The sequence below is a fragment of the Echiichthys vipera genome (genome assembly GCF_963691815.1).
Source record: "Echiichthys vipera genome assembly, chromosome: 5".
Taxonomy (NCBI): Eukaryota; Metazoa; Chordata; class Actinopteri; order Perciformes; family Trachinidae; genus Echiichthys; species Echiichthys vipera.
Genome location: NC_139830.1, coordinates 14,326,313 through 14,336,555, shown reverse-complemented (window position 1 = coordinate 14,336,555; position 10,243 = coordinate 14,326,313). Strand labels below are relative to the sequence as shown.

Here is a 10,243-nt window from a genome sequence, read left to right as displayed (position 1 = left end):
GATAAATTATGCTGTCTGTATGCTATTTTCAGGTTCGTACTTTTTTCATATTTGGTTTCTACTAGAACATGTTTATATGCTTTAATGTTCAAAAACCACATAACTTTTCTGTCACTGTCACCAATATTCACCCTCTGTCTGAAACGTTGCATTTCAGTGTCTGCCTCAGCATTGGTCAGCATTTCCAGGTCTTCCGCATCTGCGCTCTTGGTGTCTCTGCACCATCCTTTCAGCCGTGGAATTACAGTAACGGCACTCTAGTGGCACTTTATAGTAGTTCAGGGTTCCCACTGTTTTTAAGAAATCATTTTTTGGGACCTTTCCAGAACTTTTTTTCCAGGAGTTTTTTTTTTGTTGACAATATATGACATCACTTGCTCAGAACTGGTGATATATTTTACCAGTAAGCCTAGTGTTTACACATTAACCACAGTTATATTCCTCCTTTTTTAATGATACTGGGTTTACGATAAAGTGTCACTGCTAACTGTATAATAAGGTCGTATAGCCTTTTCTTCTGAAAAACCTACATCTTTCCAAGTAACACATATGTCCAGTTTTAATTGAAAGAACAAGTGTCATACTTTTGTATTGTTTGTTCAGTTGATGTTTAGTTGTTTGTTTAGTTGATTAGAAAATTTCTTGCAGGACTCGATTGTGCCTTTGACACCGCTGGGAGCCAATTTGACTTTGCTACTTTATGCTGACGCCATTATTCTCTCCCTCTGCTGCCTAATAAAGCGTCACGCGTTACATAGTAGGCCTATTAACTAAATTCATTAAGATATAATGCCCCAAGGCACTGGGCTTCTCTGAGGACAAACCTGCTATATGAGGTGTCATGAGGCTTATCCTACAGTCAACAATCAAGTTTCAAACAAAATATGCACCGAGGTTGACATAGGTTTCCAATACAATTCAAATTCTCAAGGACAAGATAGAGCATTTCCTGGATATCTGGACAGTTTAATCAATTTCCAGGTGTCCCATGACAGGAGGACTTCTCTCTAAATGTCCAGGTTTTCCGAAATGCTTGGAACCCTGATAGTTGTGTGATCACAACTTTGCGGAAGTCCTGATGGCTCGTTTAAAGACAGTTTCTGAATACAGTGTTTTGATGCTTCCACAGTATTCATAAACAACACTTTGTGTTTTACAATTAAAAAGGTTTTGACAATATGGGACCACTAAGCTGAACAACACCACAATATATTTGAAGTTGCCTTTAATTATTTATGATATGAATTCAAATATTAAAAAAACAACTTTGTATACGTTTTCAACCACTGATCTAGCCTCCTGATTGAGTTACATGTAAAAGCAGATGGTTGATAAGACTATACAAAGGCCTAGTTAATGATCCATTTATACAGCTTAGTGGCATTACACAATCCCAATACACAGATGCCATGCATGCACACTATAGGGATGTGGGGTATATTGTGTATGAAACATCTTACACTTATTGTAAAAGCACAATATTGTTAATTTTTTTGTTTTATTTATTCCTTTACGCTAGTTTGTAAAATAAGAAGTAATACAGCAGTTTTTTTCAAATATATACAGTTTTTTATCTTAAGGTTGACGCCACAGACATTAAAGAAATGTCACAGCAAAACAAAAATGCCAATTTTATGAAATGGAATAACAAGGCATATTAGGTTTCATGTGATGAGTGGGAACTTATGTAAGAAAATTAAGCCGGGGTTTTCCAGCTGAAGATGCTATCTCTACAATATTTACATGACAAAAATCCTTAAAAATATAATATATGTTTTCCTAATGATGAATATAGCCTAAGTTTAAGATTTTAAAGGCCTGAGCTCATCTATCTTTGTCCAGGTTCTGTTAGATCAGTGTGTTCTCGTATTTTTTTCTATGGAAGTCAAAGCTCATATTACAAATGTTCCCACAGCCTACTCATACTTATCTGACGCAGCGTTGTGTGATCAAGTCCAAACATGTAAGAAAGCTACATGTACGCTGGTATGTCACTTTAAAAAAAAAAAAAAAAAAACAGCAAAAAACCTGGCATTAAACACTAGCTCGCTCACTTAGTCACCAAGGTGAAAAAAAAGAAAGAAAACAACACAACAACCTGGAGGCCAACATCAGCAGGAATGCGCCTTTAAGCTTGTATTTGTGTGAGCATGTACCGTATGTGTGTGTGTGTGTGTGTGTGTGTGTGTGTGTGTGTGTGTGTGTGTGTGTGTGTGTGTGTGTGTGTGTGTGTGTGTGTGTGTGTGTGTGTGTGTGTGTGTGTGTGTGTGTGTGTGTGTGTGTGTGTGCGCCCCTCCCTGTTAGAGTGACTTTCCATGCAACTGAGGCAAGAGAAAGAACAGAAACAAGTAGAGCGAGGTAACCACAACACATACACATACGCACAAATACAAAAACATACTAAAAACACACATTTAACACACTGCAGCTATTTGCTCCTCTTACCTCTGTGCTAACTTACCGACCTTCCGTTGAGAAAAGGTCTGAAGGTAGTGAAAAATGAGAATGACAGGGAGATTTTTTTTCCACACCCTTAATACGGCCTCATTATATACTTTCCAAAGTATGTAATGCTCTCAGATTTATAGTGAAGTAAGTTATTTATATCTCGCTGAAGTTATTAATAGCTGAACATGAGAGGTCTGTTTGGTTTCAGTCGGCCTGTCACTCTGCCCATCGGTCTGCCTGAGAGTTGTGATGATGGTGGGTGATATTCCCAATGGAAGTTTATGACATTAATAATAAATCCTTCACAATCAAGCATTCCTATCCTATGGCATCATTTAAATAACAAATGATAGATTGTCACAATCATTTAAAAAAAAAAAAAAACCTTGTACCATGTAGTTTCATAAACAAATGCAACTGTGACAGCATTCAATCAGAAAGACCTGGGTATTAAATGTGCAAAAATCGGAAGGTTGATGTAAAATAGTGACAAGAACAGAACCGGGAGAAGATGTATGTGCTCTGGTGGTAAATTGTATTGAAGCTATGCTTGTGTCATACCTCACGGTTTCCTGAAGTTGGGAAGTTACATAATGTTTCTGCAATATTTAATTAGGTGATTTATTTTATTATTCGATTGCTTCACTTGTGTACTTTCATGTTACGACACATTAGACTTTCAGCCTACTACAGTTGTTTGACATCGGTGTATCATTTTTACATTTACAAAATAAAAAAGACTTGTATGAAGTAGGTAGCCTGCCACCTGGATCACAACATTAAGATCTTTTTTACAGTCTTAGCGAAAATATTACTTCTATTTAGCATTTGACTTATTTAGCATTACTTTTTGACCTACTTTTAGTTAACATTCCCTCCCTTCCTTAGAGACAGATGTCAAATAAAGTATTGCACCATTGGCCTTAAAGTCACAATAACTGCATTCCATTTACAGGGCCTGAGGCACAATTCAATAACTACATTTCAACTAGACAAATAACATTTTGTTTATCTTAAAATCATCATGGAATACTATTCATGAGTTCTTCTGTGTGCCTTCCTGCACAGTTTGACAATCCTTGTGTGTTTTAGCCCCAGGTTGAGTCTTGCGGTTTTTCTGGGGGCATCCTTCTTCTGTTTACCGCCATCACGCGTGAGCACGTAGCAATTAATATTGCAGTGAGTCTTCTACACTTGCACAACGTTTATTACAATGTTTGCGCCGTCATTGCCAGGACTAAATATGACTCACGCACGAGTGGGTGACACACGCGGCAACAGCAGCAGTGCAGAAACTAATGAAGTCTCCCGTTTAGCAGATATCAGCACAGTTTTGTAGAAAGAAACCGGAAGCTGATAGATATGCTGATAGATATGCACATCAGATAAAATGGCCCGTTATTGGGGGTTTCACCCAGTCTGAAGATGTCATTTTCCCACATATCTCACTGCTAAGTCAAAATAATCTCTTATCATTCTGTATTCATCAAGCTTCTGGTTCCAATAATGAATCCTTAATATGCACAGCAATGCAGGTTTGCTTAAGAGTCAGTGACACAGCTCTGCCATGATAACAAAGCTATTATACATCATATACAGTACGTGCTATACGTGAATTTAATGTTTACAAGAAAAGTGTGATGTATTTATAGACTTGAAGGTCAGTCGACACTGATGTGTGAGTCAAGGAAATAATGCTTAGTGAGTGTATATAAAGTACCCTACAAAATAACACAGGATCTCAACACACACACACACACACACACACACACACACACACGCGTTACTGTAATACGTTCTTGTGGCAGGAACAGCTGCTCTGAATTCCTCTGAGAAAGAAAACAAAGACTGATGCAGCGTTCACCATAGAAACCAGAAGTAGAAAATCCAATAGTCTTCTGGTAATAACAATTTCAGTTTTGTTTGTGAAATTTGCATGATTTAAGATGAAGAATGATTTCCGCTGTGGGCCATGGAGTCAAAAGTGTGACAAAAAAGGTGTGAATGTTCAAAATATGTGCTTGGTATGGTTCAAATTTAAACATTCAAATGATATTATGGGTGTATAAGAGTTGGATTAACACAGTGTTGAGCATAAAGGATTGAATTTGAGGGTTGGAGGAATAGAAGTATGTTGTTTCTAATGGACAAACAGCAGAGTCCAGTGTTCCCTATTGTTTATTTTTACTCACTCCTATCTTGTTTTCAGTCCAAAGGTTTCTGCCTTTGACTAATCGATGCTCATATTGGTTCTGTTCTGATAACTGTTGGATTCTGTCAGGGCTTTGGTGGAAAACTGTAGCCCCACTGTAATCACAACATACACCAGAGGAAATAAGGGGAAATGTGGCTGTATGAATTCTGGTAAACATGAAGGTGCAGTGATATATTCTCTCCTCTGTGGGCAAAAACGTTTAGAAACTTAACTTAACAGTATGCGACCAGGGACAAGATTACACTTCCTGAAAACCTACCATTAGTCATCTGAATGTATATACTGTAAATGTATGCCTGTGTATGCGTTTGCTACGGAAGAGTTCTGCTTTACATGTTAATGAGTGATGATAAGGGTCACTTTACAGGTCTAAACAAACACCCTAATTTGCCACTTCACATCTGGGTGCTTCATATCCTGAAAAAAAGACTAACTAGAATGATGTTTTACTTTCTGCTGAAAACATCTGAATGAACATATACAAAATAAGGTTAAAAAACACAAGAAAAACGAGTGTGTGCTATGAAAGAGCATGCATTGAGATATGTAAATAACCCACTTTGCTCTCGCATGCCTACAAAACTGAAGCATTTCACACAGCTAGCTAAAAATACACAGTTTTCTTTCTCTTTTTTTGTTGTTGTTTTTTTATACCCGCCCTTCTCTGAGCTCAAGAAACTTGAGGCAGAGGGAGGGTCATCCGGGAACATAGCAAGTGGAAACTCCTCCCAGGCCTTGGGGGAGGGATTTCAAGGCAGATAAAAAGAACTAGAACAAGCTGCAAATCTAACTTCACTCAAGGCTGGACACAGGTATCTAACAGTCAACCGTGGATCAAAGCTGAATTTTTTTTTCTTCTTTTGGCTAAAGGGGTACAGCATGTCCGAAATGCTTGACGACATTTTCACAAAGGTGAGTCGAAGTTTAGGGATTTTGTTTTGGAAAGGAAAGGCTTCATAGAGTTGGAGTGGGTCAGCTTTTTTAACCTCTCTCCCAAAGTGTTTGTTTTTTCCTGCTCATTTTATTCCTGTGAATCACTGATTTGACAGGGAATTCCTTTTTGAACTGAGTTTAGTCCTACACAGGATTTCTTTAGTTCAGAGAGATAAGGGAGACAGTCAGCGCTGGGTTGTTTGTTATATTTTTCGATTCCAATCTTCCACTATTAGAATTTTCATGAGAAACCAGTCAAAAACTGCAATTAGCCACATTTAATTGTATGTTGCGATTCTATGTACATGGCAGATAAATGGCTACAACTGCACAGTTTGCTTTCATATTTTCATGACTGCCTTCTTAATTACTTTGTTTTGACATTTTTGTCTCATTTCCTTCTTTAAGAGATAAAAGATCTTAAATATGAACCTGTTCTATATGAATAGAAGACATTTAGATTGGAAAGATCTGTTGTAGAAAGTAGGTTTAAAGAGGAAAATGATGACATTCATAATGTAGTATATTGCTTTGAAATGAGAAGTATCAAGGTCTGTATCATAACTTTGTTCACCTTCTTTAACAGAACTTTATGAACCTGGATGATGTCTTGCTCCAGAAACAGTCTCAACTCAAAGGCCCAGGGCAGAGTCGGCTGAACCGGTCAGTCTCCTTTTTCTCTCCCCCCTCCCCTCCTGCCTCCTCGAGCCACAGCTTGAGCACTGAGCATGTTAACAATGATGACAACGGTAGCCCTTTCTGGTCATCCAACATCTGGAGCCAGGGCCCTGTCTCCAAACCAAAACCACTCCCCTTCAGGCCCGACCGCTCCATGAGCCTGACTGAGTCCAGCAGCAGCCTACTCTCCACCTTCGGACAGCTGAAGAACCTGGAGGCTTTTCCCCCTGCTACTACTGTGGCTCCACCACCTGGCTTCCCTCCCTCATCTAACATCCCAGCCCAGGTCCCGCAAGTGGTGGCCCCTAATCGTTACAAGACGGAGCTGTGCCGTGGCTTCCAGGAGACTGGCAGCTGCAAGTATGGCAGTAAGTGCCAGTTTGCCCACGGCGAGCCAGAGCTGCGTGGACTTTTCCGCCACCCCAAGTACAAGACAGAGCCCTGCAGAACCTTTTACAACTTTGGCTACTGCCCCTATGGCTCACGCTGTCACTTTATCCACGAGGACAAAATCAGCGGAGCTCCATTGTCATCTGCCAAATTCCAGAATCAGCAATCGACTCCCAGTGGTCAGAATCCACGCCACCAACTGCGTCAGAGTGTCAGCTTTGCCGGATTCCTGGGCTCTTCACGCAGCTCACCTCCACCATCATTCCCTTCGTCCTTCAATGATCCTAACCTGGGGTTCAGCCGTGCTCCCTCCGTTTCCCCACCTCCAGCTGATCTCCTCTCCCCAGTGTTTGGTGACTCTCTTCAGCGGGAGGCAGTTGCATTCCAGTTTGGCAACCATCAGTCCCGTGCCAGCACCGGAGACATCCACAGCATTCCTCTCATTCTGGAGCCAAAGGCCTCACGCTGCGTGTGCGGCCATGGAAATAACTTTCACAGCAACAACAGCAACAACAACAACAGAGTCTTCGCCAGTGTGGATGACGGGCACCACCAGGACAGCAGCATGCCATTTCCGGGTTCTGGAGGCCACGGAGGATTCATGAAGCCTGCTGGACTCCAGCGTTTCTCCTCCGAGGACTCCCTGGAGGACAGCTACAGCAGCAGCAGTGGAGGTTCCAGTGGAACTGAGTCTCCAACATTCGACGCAGCCACCAAGAGGCTCACTGTGTTCGAACGGCTGTCCCTGTCCGACTAAACGGATCCAAAGAGAAGGAACAGAAGAGAACTGACACCTTGTTAACTGCGTCTGTTTATCTGTACTTTCTTCAGAACCAGAACTGATCAGGACAAGTCAACTTTTGACACAATAACACTTAAAGTTCTTAATTTATGTTTGTTAAATGGAATTCGTCTTGGAAAAACTACACACACTGAGATGATTTTAGTATCCAAATGTTATCAGACTTTATTTTTATACTTAAAAATATTCTGTAGCCTATAAGACCTTTGTATGTGGTCTTCTGTAAAAATTAACCTCCTCTGCAGGTCTTGACAGTACCAGTAAATAGCCTGGTTTGTACTTACCATAAATCTGTAGTGATCAAAATAGCATAGCCTTAGTGATAATCATTAATTCCTGTGCCCTTAAGATTTTCCCTGCCTCATGGGCCATTTACTCTTGGTGCCACAAACAGTATGTTTGATTCAGTAGCCTTAATCAGTGAGACCTGACATGTGTCACTGATGCCATTTTATCTGTGATATGCACTTTACAGCTAATCCAAATGGGAGAAACTGTCAAGTCTCCCAGTAGCATTCAACCAAAGCTTCATACTTCACTCTGCTCGGTTTGTGTGTGTGTGTGTGTGTGTGTGTGTGTGTGTGTGTGTGTGTGTGTGTGTGTGTGTGTGTGTGTGTGTGTGTGTGTGTGTGTGTGTGTGTGTGTGTGTGTGTGTGTGTATGTGTGTGTGCGCGCGTGCGTGCTGAGTGCGTGTGTGTAGGTGTGTGGGTGTGTAATCATGCCATTTTCCTGAGACCCGGGGTGCGAGCATGTATAAGTTGCAGAATGCTGAAAGATCAAAGTGTGCTAACAGAAAAAAATGTATGTCAGTGAGTTTAGATGTGAGTATCTGTATCCTGACACACTTTATGAGATTTAATTAACATTCTGTCATCTTTGCTGGTTTGTAAATTTTGCACCTAATCTTTTATCGTCCCCCGTTTGTTTGACAACCTGGTTCAGGGACTTTAACAGCGCAGTATTCCTTTTGGTTATTGGTTGCCTCTTGTTGTTTAACTTAAACTAATATATTTATTATGATATTTATTTGTGTTTAAAGAAAGAAACAAATGTATTTTGTACTTTATTTATGGAGAAATATTTTAACATCTGTGAAATACCAATGTGAGAAAAAGCAGTAAAAAGAGAATCTTATATTTTTAATTGTCTGAAAAGGGACAAAATAAATTTCTGAATAAAGAAATGAATGTATGCTGTTGTTTTTGACTCCAATTTGTTATTCAATTACATTAATTTGCATCTTCACATCTACAGTTTAGTAACTTCCTCACCCATTGTTTCCCTTTAGAGATATGAAGGAAATTTAAGAATACAAATTAAGGTATAGTTAAGGGTATACTTTGCCTTCATTGTGGGATGTTATTAACTCTATCATACAGTCAACAATATGTTTTAAACAATCAATGGTTGCAAGAAAAGGAATACAGTTGTTCAATTACATACTGAAGATGAATTATTTTAACTGAACTGATCTTGCCTGAAAGTAAATCAGGATAAAAATAAAATACTGTAAAATACTGTATGCCAGTCACATACTTATAGTAGATCTATAAGACCTAGTTAAACTAAAGAGGTAAAGAGTTCAGAACATTTTAAGTGCATACACGACAAAGCTAATTGCAAGTTGAATTCTGAGCTGTGTTTCTCTCTCTTTTGTGTTTTGTAACATACAGTGTCTTTGTTGTGTATACAGTACAGACAACATTTACATAACCTCCGTGGCACGTACACACAGCTTTTCAGTTTCAGGTAAAAGATGTGATGATTTACAATGAAACTGCAAATTGGTGTAAGACTTCTTTGGATCTATACAAATAGGATATAAAACAAAACATTCATGTTTATATAGGTCCCCCAGTACAAAATTAATATCAGGTCCAAAACAACAACGTTTCAAGAGCATGGACAAGTGTTGGAATTCATAAACAAGAAATCTAAAACATTATGGAAATCCCAGAGATTTTGTAGGGATGCACCGATACTGATAACCAATATTAACATTGCTGACTGAAAACTGACCCATGCCAAGATTATTTTTTCATAGAAAGTCCAGTTTTATCCACAAAGGTGAAAAAAGCTTGGATCATGAATCTATAACTAAAGACCGCAAAACCAAGTATCCCGACATGGTTTGACGACTTATTAAACTTGCCAATATTCATGGCAAAAAGACAGTAGGGTCTATTAAAGTGCAGTAAAATATAACTCAAGGATAAATAAAAAATATCAAAACATGTTCTGACTTTTTCCTCATTTATCAAGAATATTTATAACATATATACTGAGGTCTTTGCACACTTACATTTTAATGTTCTCAAAAGTAAATGTCACTAAATGTCACTGAAACAGTGTTTCCACCAGGCAACCAGAAACCAACCAATGAATTTAACTCTATTTCAAGTTCCATTTTTGAAATAGCTAAAACAAAAATATCAGGAACATATTATGACTATATCTATAGCTTAAAAGTAGCTGTGACTTGGAAGGTTGTGGCGAGGCCCAATGTGCTCTATCAACTGGCAAAATCCTCAGTCCCCCCCAATGGAAAATAATTGGTCATCAAGAGCAAACATCGCTATTACTTTACTTGTGATCAACATCAAAGGTGCTGCCCTTTCTTGATTTCCTTGTTTTGTTGAGCGCTTGCTGTATTGTACCGATATGATTGCCAATATATTGTGCATCCCTAAAATTTTGAGATTTGGGACAATTTTTTTTACATTTTTACATCCCTACGTGTAATTCACAAGTGGTTCAGGGGTGAAAATAGGCTATCT

General features: G+C 39.1%; 1 protein-coding gene across 1 annotated transcript; it reads left to right on the top strand.

Annotated features, from left to right (window-relative positions):
* Positions 1 to 5,467: 5,467 nt before the first annotated feature.
* On the top strand, positions 5,468 to 8,657 carry LOC310946805 (uncharacterized protein). Its single transcript, XM_083913362.1, has 2 exons — positions 5,468 to 5,575; positions 6,183 to 8,657. Exons 1-2 carry the CDS (start codon positions 5,543 to 5,545, stop codon positions 7,419 to 7,421), a joined length of 1,272 nt encoding a protein of 423 aa, XP_083769488.1. The 5' UTR covers positions 5,468 to 5,542; the 3' UTR covers positions 7,422 to 8,657.
* The last annotated feature ends 1,586 nt before the right edge of the window (positions 8,658 to 10,243 follow it).

Bases quoted from the DNA above. Each gene is read 5' to 3' on its own strand.
- LOC310946805 (XM_083913362.1), top strand. From the start codon at position 5,543: ATGTCCGAAATGCTTGACGACATTTTCACAAAG. The intron at 5,576-6,182 runs GTGAGTCGAAGT...CTTCTTTAACAG, and splicing joins TTGACGACATTTTCACAAAG to AACTTTATGAACCTGGATGA.